The sequence below is a fragment of the Microtus oregoni genome, unplaced genomic scaffold, assembly GCF_018167655.1.
Source record: "Microtus oregoni isolate MIOR12 unplaced genomic scaffold, Mior012 000029F_ref0000214, whole genome shotgun sequence".
Classification (NCBI taxonomy): domain Eukaryota; kingdom Metazoa; phylum Chordata; class Mammalia; order Rodentia; family Cricetidae; genus Microtus; species Microtus oregoni.
This window is the reverse complement of record NW_024543088.1, coordinates 13,233,457-13,248,488: the sequence shown is the minus strand read 5'-3', so window position 1 is coordinate 13,248,488 and position 15,032 is coordinate 13,233,457. Positions and strand designations below refer to the sequence as shown.

Here is a 15,032-nt window from a genome sequence, read left to right as displayed (position 1 = left end):
AAAAATCGCTGGCTCTGTGGCTCTCTCCTGGGGCTCGGTGCCTTTGGCCGAGGCTGGAGACAGCTGCGAACAGCCACGGGCAGCTGAGGTGGCAGTGGGAACTCTCCCGAGATGTTCAGCCAGGTGCCCAGGACCCCGGCTGCAGGCTGCTACTATCTAAATCCCATGACACCTGAGAGCCAGGAGATGTACTTGCGATTTGATCAGACTGCCAGACGCTCTCCCTACAGGATGAGCCGGATCCTAGCACGCCATCACCTAGTGACTAAAATTCAGCAAGGTGAGTTGCCGGCACTGCCAGGGTGCCGCTCATTTCTGTTGGCTCTGTCTTGTACTACTTAGAAAGTTACCGTTCGCACTGTACACCGCACAGATTCCTATGCCACGCTGCGTGGAACTCTTCCAGATAACTTTAGACTCCAGTGTGAAGCAGTCTGTAAGAGCACTGAGCGCCGCATAAATCACAAGAATATTTCCCAGTCGGACGTGAATCATGAATTCCAAATCCTCCGTGTGTCAACAGAACGAATGAGAAAGGTTTACTCAGTGTGTGTATGTGTGTTGGGTAGATTTTCTGCAGGTAAACTTATACTCCGGTCACATTTTAAAAGCGAACACTTGTTTATTTGACTGGGGAAAGAACAGAGAGCTAAGGACTAATCTCCAGCCTGCCTGGAGTTTATAGGGCATCTTCATTGAAGGGGAACAGCGAGAGTCTATGCTGAAGGCCACTGGGCTGACAGCTTGAATTACATTCTTTTCCTGTCTGTGTGTTTGTGTGGATAGTCACCGCTGATTTGTTGATACTGTTTTCTTGCTAAAGGATAAATGTGACTCTTCACCTTCAAACGGAGCCTCTGACTACACACACTTAGGAGCAGTGGCTTCCTAAGGCAAGGGGGTAGTGTTGATTACGTTACTACGGGCTGCTAGGTGATCTTTTTTCATTCTCAAAGGAAAAAAAATAAAATCCTTGTACCCTGAACATTAATAAAATTCATGGTTTATTTCGTTTAAAGACTTAAAGCTTAAAGCATGCTCCGTATGGGACAAATCTAAAGAGTGTCAAGGAAGTCCCTGACTAGTGATCATTTAAAAGACAGATCCATCCAGATCCACAGTCAGTAGCTAGTCACCTTCCTGCTGACTACAGACCTAACTAAATCATTCCGTTGGCTCTACCAGGAATGTCAAGAGCTGTTAGGAAAATGGAGTTCCCACTTAAATCCATGTGTTTAAGAGTCGGTTGAATTTTCGAGGGGAAGCCAGGGTCTGTAATCTTAAAAGATCTCACTGCCATGTCTCCGAGAGGAACAATACATATTCCAGCGGGCGGCATCTAATGAGATTGTTTCCTTGGGAATGGGCATTTGTTTGTGAATGTTCAGGAACTGGCTATGTGTGAAGGATACTGGTGCCGCATACCATTCTGATTGCAGGAAGGATATTAAGTCACTCCATGAACTCTGTGTGCAAGTCCCACTTGAATAGAAACAAAAGTATTCCCTGTGGCTTGATTTAAAAATATATTTAGCTGAGAATAAGAACCGACTCCGTGTTCGACTTAGCAACTTCTTACCGTGGGGGCCGTATTGGGTCTATCATCCTTTGGACATAGGGATTTAGCAAGCCATCTGTCATCTGCAGGCTGCGCTCAGCTCTCCATGTGCATATGAAGCTTATCATATTAGAAATTGCGTGTTTTTCCAGTCCTCCTCATATGTATCGTCATATGATTCGTCATATGTATCGTCATATGGTCATTGATTTATGTTCTTCTAGGATAATGGTTGTTTTTCGTGAATTACCATCGAAAGTGAATCATTCTTACATATGGGCACTGTATTCCTGTCTGTGCTTTATTTTTGAATAATTAGAAAATCCCAGGAGCCTCTTTGTTTTACATGGGGTAATGGAGTGATTGAGGCGACTGGATTCCTAAAGGTTAAAAGCAACAGTTAGGACACAGGACAGAATTCCCACGCTCGACTGATTCAGAAATTGTGATGGGTGAACATCATACACTGTTTAGTGAGCAGATACAAAGTGACTTTTATCAGAGACACGGCTCAGGCTATTAATGGAGCATTTGCAGCATACCAGGATGTGAGAACTATGAATGCTAACTTATTTCTCTCTCAAAAGGCACTATTAGTACAGTGTCCTTTTAGGTCCACTGAGAAGCTGAGCAAACAGAGGCACATAACCTTCAGAGGCATATGGTGGAGCTGGCATTTGAACACAGATCTGAGGCTCATGCTCTTCAATACACTACACTATATTTTGGGTTTATATACATTGAATGTATGAATGTCAGATAGAATGCTGGACCTATGGTTTGGTTTTGGGTTCTAGGACACACCAATGTTCTCGTAACTAGAAACAGCAAGGACTCCATTAGATTTCCAGTTGCCTACTCACAGTGTGACTTCCAGTTAAGTTTTATTTCTGTTGTGCATGCAATGTACTATGAGTTTGGGTCTGTTTGGATAGTTAGCACCCAGAAGTACAGGTAACATACCAAGTTATGTTACCAACAATCTTTAATTATTCCATTAAAGTAAAGTGCCTATAAAATTAATGTAAGTACTATATTTGTATACCAGCATCTTAAAGTGACAGCCACAGCAGCAAAATTTCAGCATCTTGCCTTAGATCTTTCAAAGGAACTTTTGCACTTATTAATATCATTTGTGGTACCACAGTCATGATTTCTTGTGGCTGGTGGGGGTGGGGGGAGTACAGAGAGAAGCAAGTTGCTCTCCGATGACCTCATTCTAGTGAGCTAATCATTGAATGGCATGGACATGATTCAACGCTCATGGGAAGGGAAAACAAGGGAGAGAAATAATGGAACCCTTTGATGATGCCTGAGACCAGAATTGTTACCCAAACCCGCATGAATCAAAGCTTGCTCGTCTTAGGGCAGGGCATACTCCAAAACATGCACATGTTCCTTCTCTAGCCATATACAAGGGCTCTGTAGCTAATCCCAGCTCAGAAGAGAGAGGTCTAAATGAGAGTGCCGGAGAGCAGAGTGAGCGCCTACCAGAAGTTGTTGCTCTCCTCCCTGCCATTTGCAAGCCGTTCATGCCTGAATCAATCTGGAAAGTGTTGCAGCGGAAATAGAAAGGCAATGACAATGGTCCTCACTCAAACCTCGTTCGTTGCTTCCTTCTCCAGGAGGCACCGTGGGGAGAGAGAGCAGAGGATGTGGGTGTGAGGGTATAGTTAGGTCATGGTAAGACAGGACGGGATTTGTTTTCTGATTTTAATATAGTAAGATATGTACAAGATATTAAACTCACCACAGCAGCCATTTGAGCCATTTGTCAGTGTATTGTATGGTCTTTATCATAGTGTTGGTGGCCCCAGTTATTGCCTGTCTCCACTTACATCCTGCTGGAACTGAAATTCTCAATGCGCCCATTACACTTGCTTCATTTCCTCCCTCACATCAGCCCCCACCTACCACTGTCTTGCTTTTATCTAAATTACAGCGTTTTCACAAAATTTGTTTACCTCTGAATGCTGCACAGTATCCCATTGTATGTCTGTATCATATTTCCCCCTTTAAAAATGCAGTTACCATAATTGGCCTTGTAGGAGAACTGGCCTTCCAATGTCGTTATTTTAGGATATCAAAAAACATCATGTTCTCTCTCTCTCTCTCTCTCTCTCTCTCCCTCCCTCCCTCCCTCCCTCCACTTTGCAAAACCTAAATCAAAGCAGGTCCATAAATGTGGTTAGTTTTTGAAGAAATCTATCATCGTGCATTTTATTTGAAATTCTCAAAAACCATCATGATATGGCCCATATTTCAGTACAATCGACTGACGGAAGGAAAAAGAGGCGGGGATCCAGGCACTGTTTCAACACCATCCATCTTTGTGGTGGCAGTTTCCAGGGTATCACTGGGCCTTTGCTGTTGAGTGAGTAATGTGGACAGGCTATGTCTTGTGTTAGAATTCTCTGGAGTCATATCAGTAATTATTTCACTGCGTGTATAGAAAACTGAGGGACTTAAATACAACACGAGAAAAACCATAACGAGTCGCAACGTCTCTCTCATCTGTGAAGTCGCAGCATCTCTGCCCACCTGTGGACTCGCAGCACCTCTGCCGTCTGTGGAGCTGCAGCATCTCTGCCGTCTGTGGACTCGCAGCATCTCTGCCGTCTGTGGACTCGCAGCATCTCTGCCGTCTGTGGACTCGCAGCATCTCTGCCGTCTGTGGACTCGCAGCATCTCTGCCGTCTGTGGAGCTGCAGCATCTCTGCCGTCTGTGAAGTCGCAGCACCTCTGCCGTCTGTGGAGCTGCAGCACCTCTGCCGTCTGTGGAGCTGCAGCACCTCTGCCATCTGTGGAGCTGCAGCATCTCTGCCGTCTGTGGAGCTGCAACACCTCTGCCGTCTGTGGAGCTACAGCATCTATGCCGTCTGCAGAATCACAGCGTCTTTGTCATCTGTAATCAGCCAGCAGCTTCTAATTTTTGATATTTCTGTTTTCTGAAGAAAGCCATAAAACAAATTCAGGTTTTTGTCTTTTCCTTGCTACTAAATTCTCGTGTGATTTCAGGGAAGTCACAACTCCTCTGAAACTTCCTTCATATAACATGGGTTTGGATTCAGCTCTCTGAAAAGTTCTTTTCGTGTCTGAAATTGGAGAATTCCTTGTTCTCAGGTATCCTTTGAGGGAAGGATGATTCTTACTCCAGCTTTCCTTATTATGTTGCTCAGTATCTATCTGTTTACGTCTGATCCATGTGTTTTTTTGGTATTTGTGTCCTAAGCCCACAAGGATGTGCAGTCTGTGGTCTATTTCAATGTTGTAATTACTATAATTATAGAGAAGCTTTTTCCCCAGGGGTCCTGGCCTTGATGTGACCTTGTTGTTTTGTCCAGTTGGTGTCAGGAATGTGGAGAGTAGAGAATGCCTGTGTGTGCCCTTGTGCTCACTGCAAGATTCTATGCTTGGTAAGAAATAGAGAATTCAGAAAATCTCACTGCTAGGGAAAGTAGTGGAAGCTGGGCTTTCGTTTTTCCTTGAAGTTTAATCTAAGATGATCTTTAAACAGACACAGCGACGGAGTTGAACTTTGCTAAAGTGGTACGCGCTTCAGTCCCCAAATAATTCCAGCAATATGAGTGGCATAGTTTTTCTCCCCCGTTACTCTGTCAAATGGCATCTTAAGAATTTGCCCAACCTAAGTGGTGAGCGTTGCCCATCCCTGGTGAGTGGAGGACCCTCACTGCCCTCCACCTTCTAACTGGATAGTGTTAGCCTAAATTAAACCATCATTTGTTCCTCTGAAATATTTGGTCCTTTCTTACCCAATCCTCTCTGAGTAACAGGGCAAATGTGACGCAAAAGAACAAAGGACGCACAGAGAGCAGGCTGGGAAGGCATCCGTCGCCGGTGACCATCCGCATTGCTCAAGCTTCTGAAAAAGAGAGTGTGGCAATTGGTACAAGTCATATTTTCTAAATCAGAGCCTGTTTCTCTTGAATAGGGGCGATCGGAGGGCCTGCTGTGGAAAGGGAACCAGCTAACCAAAGTTACAGGGAAATGGGCTAGTGACTTCAGCCAAATAATCTCAGAGAGTGTTTAAAGCTTTTACTACCTAACAGGAAGAAAAGTAGGAAGAAGAGCAGCAAGTGGACCGCAGAAAGACATCAAGAAAAGAGAGATGTGCTTATGACCCTAAAGACCATGAGCCCAGAGCCTCGGGTTGCTGCTCTTGTTTGCTCTGATTCTGTAAACACCGCTCGCGTTCAAACAGCTCGCAATCTGGATTGTGTGGCAGTACTTTAAGAAAGAGGGGGTTCATTTTCTCACCTCCACTCCCCTCCCCCCATCAACTGCACTTTAATTCCTAGTAAAATCTATGACCAATGTTACTGGCTCTCACAAACTGAGAATCCTCCTTTTTCTGGGAAACTTAATTATGGCCAAGATAGAAGCAGTGATCACCCTCCCAACTCGCCAGCTCCACATTGGAAGCCCTAGTGCCTGTCAGTGGACGATCCAATAGAACCAAGCTAGTAAAGAGCCAACAGCAAGTAAACTTCAGTATCTCTCTGAGAAAGGGGGAATGTGCAGGTGGGGACTTAGCAGAGAAATGTCATTTACCAGAATATATTCTGTCTCTGCATCTAGTTACGAGAATACAGCAAAGAAGATAGAGCAGCCATCAATCACACCCCGGATATTTGGATAAAATAAAGATTAGTTAAAAATCATTTGCTATTTGCCTGGAGACAGTTGGAATATGAGCTGGGTGGGGAAAGGTACCAGATGTTAGTTTGTGGTAGCCTGTGGAAGAATATACAACTCAATAGAACCATAAGAGAAAGAAAAATACTCTGATAGAAAGAAAAAAGGCTGGTTAATTTGTAAGGTAAAATCAAAAAGCATTATTACACAGAAGTATAAAATACACAAGGCCCCAAATAGCTATTTAAAATGGTCCACAAATTGGACTTCAGCTTTCCGGTATGTAATAAAGGATCAGAGGAGAAAACACAACCAAGGGATACTGTGCCAGGTCCATTAAGTAGAAACACACAACATAGCTTCTCGTGGTACTTGATGTTCGGAAGAATATCCTCCAAAAACTGTCTGAGAGTAACTTCCTACACCAGTCTCATAAGGAGCTGTGGTGGAGGCTGTGTCCAGCCACCACTGTGGCGACTTCAGCGCTATCATTTATTTCCTTTAAGCTTTTATTTTGGATTTATTTGTTTTATTGTATGCCTGTGTTTTACCTGCACGTGTGTCTGGGCATCACATGTAGTACCTGGCATCTGTGGAGGTCAGGAGAGGTCACTGGATTTCCTGGAACTATAGCTGTGGTCTGTGTGAGCCATCTTGTAGGTGCTGGAAACTGAGCCCAAGTCCTCTGCAAAAATAACAAGCACTCTTAAGCACTGGGCCACCTCCTCAGTCTCATCATTTCTCCCTTTTACTTGTCAGCGGGCGTAGGGCCACCACAAGAAGTTACACCTCGATAAAAGTGTCCGGAAGAGGGGTGAGTGGCTGAGAAGAAGTTAGCGCAGTCTGCTGACTTCATATAGGAAGAGCAAGGAGACTGTGCAGAAGCAGTGCTCCCAGGTCTGTGCTGTGGGACAAGAGTCCCATTAGACAGGCATTCCTGCAGGAGCTGTTTCTGCAGTTAAGTAATTTGGGAAGCGACACATCTTTCTTCCTTCCTTGAAAATTTCCACACAGCGAAGGCAGAGAAAGGTTGCTCCAGAGAACACTTTGTTTAAACTGCCAATCTTTGTCAGGCAACCACTTTCCACCAGATTCCAGAAAGTGACGTCTTCCAAAGCTAAGGCTGCCGGGGACTGGCTGGGAAACGGGTTGAGGGCAGTGCATGGCCTGCAGTCTGCTCCAATGATTCTCTTCATATTCCTGGCATGGGTCTTACAGAACCTAGTTAGAAGGTTTCTATGGTTTTTTTTAAGGGTGACATTGCAAATATTCTGTTTTTTCTTTAAAAAAAATAGGTGATTTGACATCTTTTAAATTTTTGTTTATTAATTTTTTCAAGTACTATATTTTGATCAAATTCCTTGCCTTCCCTAAACTCTTCCTAGATTCTCCCCCACCTTTCACCATCCACCCGACTTCATTTTCTCTCTTTAAAACAAACAAATGAAGCAGGGGGGAAAGAAAGTCAAAACAGACAAACTAAAGAAAAGAAAGAAAATAAAATTCTTTCCGGTAGAGGCCAGCTAGCCATCTCTTTTTTTTTTTTTTTAAATCAAAACAACAGAATGCGGATTCCACTCTGAGTAGGCATCCCCTGCTTGTGGGTCAAACAGAAAACGGAGAGCGTGTTTGAGCAGTTATTAATTGACAGAGCACAGCAGGTAACCGGTGGCAGGGACGTCTAAAACCTAAGTACCAATGCGCTGGAAGTGAGAAGGCTGCTGCTCTCTGGTTTTGGATCGATCTAACCGGCCGTCTAACAAAAGTCTTGGATGAGTTCAGAGGGGGTCTGGCATTTCCATAGCTAACTGAAGATGGTCCAGGATTGCTTGGAAGTGGAATCCTCAGACACAGGGAAACAGCTGTGGCCCTTGGGCAGCAACAAACTCCTCTCTCCCTGGCTCTAGGTGACCAGTCCCTGCAGTACCTCTCACTTCATGGTCCAGACATCCCTTTGGCAGCAGTGAATGCTTGGTGCCGGGCCCTTCATGATCACAAGGCCCTGTGGGTAAGGGGAAAGAAGTTATTCTCAGTACGCAGAAGAACGTGAACTGGGCAGAATATAGGCAATTTTGATTAGTAAAATCTGTTGAGCTGAGTTTATAAACAACTTGTCAATTCCCAGGAAGCTTCCAGATACGTTCTTAGGATATTTTCCTCTGCTGGTAAAGACAAGGCATTTGAACATTTGCATGATGCATGATCCTTCTTAAACAAATCTTCACAACATCAGAACTCTACAGAGGAACGCATGGAGTATCTTCCTAGCTGGCCTCCGTGCTCCTTTATAAAGTCATCGCAGACCACAGCAAGCATTGCAAAATAAGACTGTCTAGGGCAGGACCCATCACCATGAAGATTTATGTGTCAGTGTTTGAAGAGACATAAATCCCTCTCTCCCCCCAACTTAGTATCTAAAGGAATTCAAGGAAGAACTTGGGGGTGAAAAATGATTTTAAAGTTACAGAAGTTGTTATTGCTGTTAGATGAAGGAGATTGATGGGAATAAATCCAAAATATTGGCCATCCTGACAGACGATTCCTCATAAAGTAGAGGAATACATTTTAAAGATTCTCGCAGAGGCAGAGCTGCTGAGCTGGGAATGATTTGTGTTGCTCTGTCTGTCACACAGACTAATAAACACTAGGTTGAAGCAGCGTCCAGAGGGTCTGGCCGGTCACCACGGACCTGACTCATGTCAGTATTTTGAGGCGCATTCCAGCTTTTCCCTACCAGGTTAATTTTGAAAAGCCATGCATCGGGATGATAAAGAGCCTTTGACTTAGTGTTCAGTTTCTCTAGGTGAACAGCTGCCCTTCACCTACATTCATCCACAGAATAACGTGCCAGGGGAAGCTTGGACGGCCATAGAGCTGTGTTTTCCTCACAGAAAGTTTTACTATCATGAAGTTATTTACAATATCTCAAGTTTTGTGAAGTCCAAGGAAAAATGGCGAAGCTAGCGGTGGTTTTTCCAATAAACCCAGCCACACAAAACTGCTGTTCTTTTCTGTTTTGTTTTCCTTCATGTGCATGGGTGCGGTGCCTGCATGTGTGTATTTGTACTATGTGTATGCTGTGCTAGTGGAAGCCAGCAGACTGTGCTAGACCCCCCTGGACTGGAGCTACAAATGGTTGTGAGCCACCCTGTGGGTGCTGGAAAAGAGAACCCCCATCCTCTGCAAGAGCAGCCAGTGCTCTTGACCACTGAACTGCCTCTCTGGGTCCAAAACTGGAGTTCTCAAGAGAACAACTTAAGAAATGCACCTGACACTTTGAGGGACACAGAACATTGCCTTTTAAATGCTTTTCTCGGAATAGACAGTGAACCTGTTGAGAAGCCATTGTGGACAGGACTTTTGTAAACCGTTCACTGTGATCCTCCCATTCGCGGTCACCAAACTGCCGCCGTCTCTACCTTTGATGTCCTAGGTCAGAGGGCCTGGGAACCCTCTTCCTCCATAGACTTATTCCCCTGTCGTACCTCTAGGTCTGCAGTCTGCAGCAGACAGAACTGCTTATGTGTTTTTATGGCTGGCTTCCTAGAAGACTGGGGAAAACCTTGGCAAGAAAGCAGGGGAGTCAGCCATACAGGATGCCCTGACGATGCTCATGAAGCCCTTGCTTTCACGTGAGCTCCTCTGTTGCTCTCCCATCCGTTTGGTGTAGCCCCCTAAGCTTCCACATGTAAGTTAGAGTTTGGAAGCCCTGGAGGCCTCTGTGGTTGTGCACCTTGAGTTGATCCTCTCATCCTACCCCATCCCAGCAGAGTGCTCTTGATAAAGTTTCTTAAAAGTCGGGGTGGGCAAGGTGAAGCTCGTAACTGCAGCTGAGTTATTGAGAGGATTAAATGAGGGACTCTAATTAATCACAGAACATAGTGCCTGCTGCACACTAGATGTTTGATATAAGAAGATGGATACGGAGCATCCATGTGCATAAGAACCATCAACTTATGGCCGAAGGATGTACCATGTTCACTGTGGCACCATAGCTTTGGGTGTCCTCAAAAAGGGTCTGTCCCGAATTTTGAGTTATAAAACAAGAAATCTGTGGTCTTTCTGTCTTTCTTTTCACTTCTTTTCAACTATAGGGAAAACTGTCACTCCTCCCAACTGTAGTTTTCTTCCGTCAGTAGTGATTCTCTCCGCTGCTCTGAATTGGCCTGAAAGCAACAAAGCCCATGGGCCTCCCCTCCTGGGTAGTAACAGAGGCATTACTTGATCTGAAGTATCCCTGACTCTTGAGAGCACATGTGACAAATTCTAAGCCTGGGAGAGGACTGGAAGCTTCAGGAACGATGGTGTGATAGAGTGAAGGGCTGGGGGTTGGGGGCAAGCAGTTGGAGAAGCAATGTCAGGTCAAGGCCTGGGAGAAGCTTCATTCATCAGTAACAGTGAGATGTTGTGCATGGGACATCTGGGGGTAAAATGCTGCATCGTTTAATAAAGACCTTTTAATGCGTTCCTATCGATGCCCCTCCGGAGAGTACAGTGTCTGAAGTAGAGAGCTCACCCAACCTGGACGAGGGATGGCAGGAATAAGTCACCTAAGTCTTCTGGATCCAAATTTCCTCTTCCGTGACAATAGATCACTACATATGACAATGGATCACTACAAATGGATCACCCCATAACTGGTGTTGGGGGGGAGCCTATGGATTAATGCCCAAGGGAGTCCTGTGAACTTGCAGACCATGCTGATGCTGCCAATGGGCTGTATTTGTTTGGCAATGTCAGGAAGGCCTGCCATACCCAAGTACCACAGACTGGGCCACTTAGATAATAAAAATTTATTCTCTCACCATCCTGGAGTCTAGAAATTTGTGAGCAGAGTGCTGGAAAAGTTGGTACCTTCTTGGGTCTGGATGTAGACCTTCATAACATCATTCCCGGGTGTATTCTGATCTTGTCTGACAGCAGTCAATTGGATTGGAGCCTACTGCTGTTACCTCATTTCGTGTCTACATCTCTTCTGTCTCCAGTTATAGTTATCCTCCGAGGACTTGGGGCTGAGGACATTAGCATACAAATCTAAGGATTCAGACCCTAACACCATCTGAGCATACATTTCCCAACTGTATCTGTTACTAACGAATAGAAGAAAGGTCACTCGTGCATCTGTCCGGCTCGGTCACTAGTTGCTTCCGTGTTTTCATCACTTAACACACAAAGCCATCGTGAAGGTATTTCATGTGCATTGAGCACCCCAACCCAAAGGTTGGAAATCTGCAATGGTCCCAGATCTGAAGCTCATGGAACACAAGTGGAAAATTCCCCACCTGACCTCTGGGAACAGGATGCAGTCAGTGTAGCCATGCCCTGAAAACACTGGATGAGATTGCCTCTGGCGTAAGATACATAAGTGAATCCTGTGTGCTAAAACTGAGGCTCCATCCCCAAAGGTCATACGTAAATACTTCAGAACCTGGAAAGTAAGGGGAAATCCGAGACACTTCTTGTCCTCCGCGTTTCAGATAAAGGCCATGCAGTCTGTAGCCCCGGTTTTCAGACAAGGAACCTGGGAACATGGACACAAATTGAAAGACAATGGATGAATGACTCCGTCTTAAATACTTCCTTGAACCTCTCCTTCCGAAGCAGTTTGATTTCCTGAACTGACGTTAACTTTCAGGTTTTTAATTTTGCAGGAACTTTCCAAGTCTGAATATTCATGTAAAGAAGTCCCTGGGAAGGAACATGTAAAAATGAACATAAGCTTTGCTTTTAAAATTCATTTCTTTTTAATTATTTTAAGGCTAGCATAAAAAGCTGCGAGTTTCGGGCTGCAGAGATGGCTCAGTGGTTAAGAACATTGCCTGCTCTTCCAAAGGTCCTGAGTTCAATTCCCAGCAACCACATGGTGGCTCACAACCATCTGTAATGAGGTCTGGTGCCCTCTTCTGGCCTGCAGGCAGACAGAATACTGCATACATAATAAATAAGTAAATAAGTGATGGAGGACAGTCATTGGCTAATAAAGGCACTGCCCTGGCCCATTTTATTGGTTAGAGGATAGGTGGGAGGAGTAAACAGAACAAAATGCTGGGAGGAAGAGGAAATGAGCTCAGAGACTCCACAGCTCTCTCGGGAGCAGATGCCTCAGAGAGAGACGCCATGCCCCGCTCCTGGGATGAAGCTCCGACCCAGGATGGACTAGGCTAGAATCTCCCCGGTAAGCACACCTTGGGGTGCCATACACAGATGATTAGAAATGGGTTAAATTAATATGTGAGAATTAGCCTAGAAGAGAATGGGCCAAGCAGTGATTAAAAGAATACAGTGTCTGTGTAATTATTTTGGGGCATAAGCTAGCCATGTGGGCGGCCGGGTGTGGGGGACGCAGCCCTGCCGCCCCATATTACTACAAATAAGTAAATAAATAAATAAATAAACTGTGAGTTTCAGCATGGCAGCTTCTTACACACGCATCATTATACTTTGCTGTCACTCATCCCTCTCCCCCATCGTCCTCAGCTCTGCCCCTTTCCCATGCCCAGTTGTTTTCCTTCCTCTTCCTAATTAGGTCCCCCTTCTGCTGTCTGATCAAATGTATGCCATTGTCCTCCCTGTGTCTCACCTCCCTGAGTATCTGGTCCCCTCCTTCCATGGGCTGCTCTGCAGTTTCGTCTCATACACCGAAATACACATGCACATACTTATACACATACACACATGCTCATCCATGCACACATAGACGCACATACATGCACGCACTTGCACACACAAACACACACGTAAGCACATATACATACATTCGCACACACAGGCACACATACATGCATGTACACAAATGTACATTTCTCTCTCACAAACACCCACACACAGACACACGTACGTACACAGGCTGTCTTAGCCAGGGTTACTCTGTGATGAAACACCATGACCAAAGCAGCTTGGGGAGGAAAGAGTTTATTCAGCTCAATGCTTCCGCTCCACAGTTCATCATCGAAGGAAGTCAGGACAGTAACTGGAACACGGCAGGAACACGGAGGCAGGAGCTGACACAGAGGCTATGGAGGAGTGCTGCCTACTGGCTTGTGCCTCATGACTTACTTGCTCAGCTTGCTTTCTTATAGAACCCAGGGCCACAGGTCCAGCGGTGGTACCTCCTTCCCCATTGGTCACCAATTAATAAAATGCCCCCACAGGCTTGCCTGCAGCCGAATCTTCTGGAGGCATTTTCTCAGTTAAGGCTCCCTCCTCTCTTCTGGCTTTAGCTTGTGTCGAGTTGACATAAAACTAACCAGCACATAGGCACACATGCGCACACTCCAACACACACTTTTAATCTAAGTACCGCATGTGAGAGGAAAATGATATTTTTCTGATTCTGGCTTATTTTGCTTAATGGAAGTGATTTTCAGTTTCATTCGTTTCTTTGCAAATGTCACAATTTCATTTTTTCTTACAGGCAAATTAAAGTCCATTGTGCGTGCGTGCGTGTGTGTGTGCGCGCGCGCGTGTGTGTGTGTGTGTGTGTGTGTGCGCGTGTGTGTCAGGTTTTCACCGTCCGTTCGTTTGTGGATGACTGTCTAGGCTAATTTTTCCCCCATGGCTGTTTGGAAGAGGAGAGCAGTAAGCATGGCTGTGAAGGGCCCCTGCAGCTGCGCACTAACTTTGAGTCCTTTGGTTAGATACCCAAGTGGCACGTGACTGTATTGTCCTACAGCAGTTCTGTTTGTAGTTTCTGCAAGGCTCCCCCTCCAGACTGTTTTACACAGTGACCATGCAATGTTACATTCCTGCCGGTCGTAAGTCAGGATTTACCTTTCCCCACGTTGCCAAACGCATTGGTTGTCACTGGTTTAGTTGGTGACAGCCACTCTCATTGGACGTAGCTGGAATCTCAGAGCACTTTTAGTTTGCCTCTCCCTGGTGCTTAAGGATACTGAATATTTTTCAGGTTGTTTTTGGCCAACCACATTTCTTTTAAGAGCTGCTATTCAGTTCCCCCACTCATCTATTGATTGCGTGGTTTAGAGCTTTTCGCTGTTTAATTTTTGCAGTTCTTTCTAGACCCCGGATATTGATCCCCTGTTTAATGTGTAGTCAGCAGAGATTTATGCCCAGTTGACAAAATAAAAACTAAGTTCTCGGGTTTCTGTGCTAGTTCTAATGAGATCTTCAAATATTTTAATTGCTCCCTTCTCTTAAGGGCTTTGTCCCGGTTAATTGAATGGTCTCTGTATTTATTGAATCCTTCAGCTATGAAAGATGAAATAGGAATATGATAATTATTGAGATTTATTCTGAGAAGTAAATGTATTGACATTTTGACAAATACACCTTATGGAAGCTGCTGCTTCATTGATTTTGTAGAAAATAAATGCATTTAATCCCTCCAGATAGACGTCCCTAAGAAGAGAGAATCAGTAGGTCAAGCCTTCTGCATGCATTATAACAATGTTAATTTTGAGCCTTGACAAGTTCTTTTCGGTTTATCCTTTTTCTATAGCATGCAGTATTTGAAGTATGTGCATGACTTATAATGAACCCTGGAAGGCTACATAGCATCCTCTTACTGGCATGACACCTGGGGGAGCAGTTCCACGTGTGTTGTTTAATTGGATATGTACATGTGTGAATTGGTCTCACCATCAATTTATTAGAAAGGTTTGCTCACAAAAATCTGTTTTTCTGAGACCTAAGAAACCATACATAAGTTTTTCTATTTTCAAATGTCTCTGAAAACTAGGGAATAGGGAGGAGCTGGAGTCTGAACCTGCTTGTTTTCTCCGAGTACGGTGTCTTCAGCAATAGGATCATACCATCAAGTTCTGGAGAGTAACTGATAACATTGGCAATAGCCTGTAAT

The 15,032-nt window shown here is 44.8% G+C and overlaps 1 protein-coding gene across 3 annotated transcripts in view; it reads left to right on the top strand.

Annotated features, from left to right (window-relative positions):
- The window catches only part of Stard13 (StAR related lipid transfer domain containing 13), a 211,046-nt gene that overhangs the window by 46,529 nt on the left and 149,485 nt on the right, over positions 1–15,032 (top strand). For 2 of the 3 annotated variants that reach the window (XM_041677810.1, XM_041677813.1), the window contains exon 1: positions 33–280. The exons of the other annotated variant lie outside the window; for it this stretch is intronic. In XM_041677810.1, coding sequence (XP_041533744.1) covers positions 112–280 — 169 coding nt within the window. In that variant the 5' untranslated portion in view covers positions 33–111. Of the gene's footprint in view, positions 1–32; positions 281–15,032 lie in introns of those variants that run through there. 3 annotated transcript variants of the gene reach the window in all.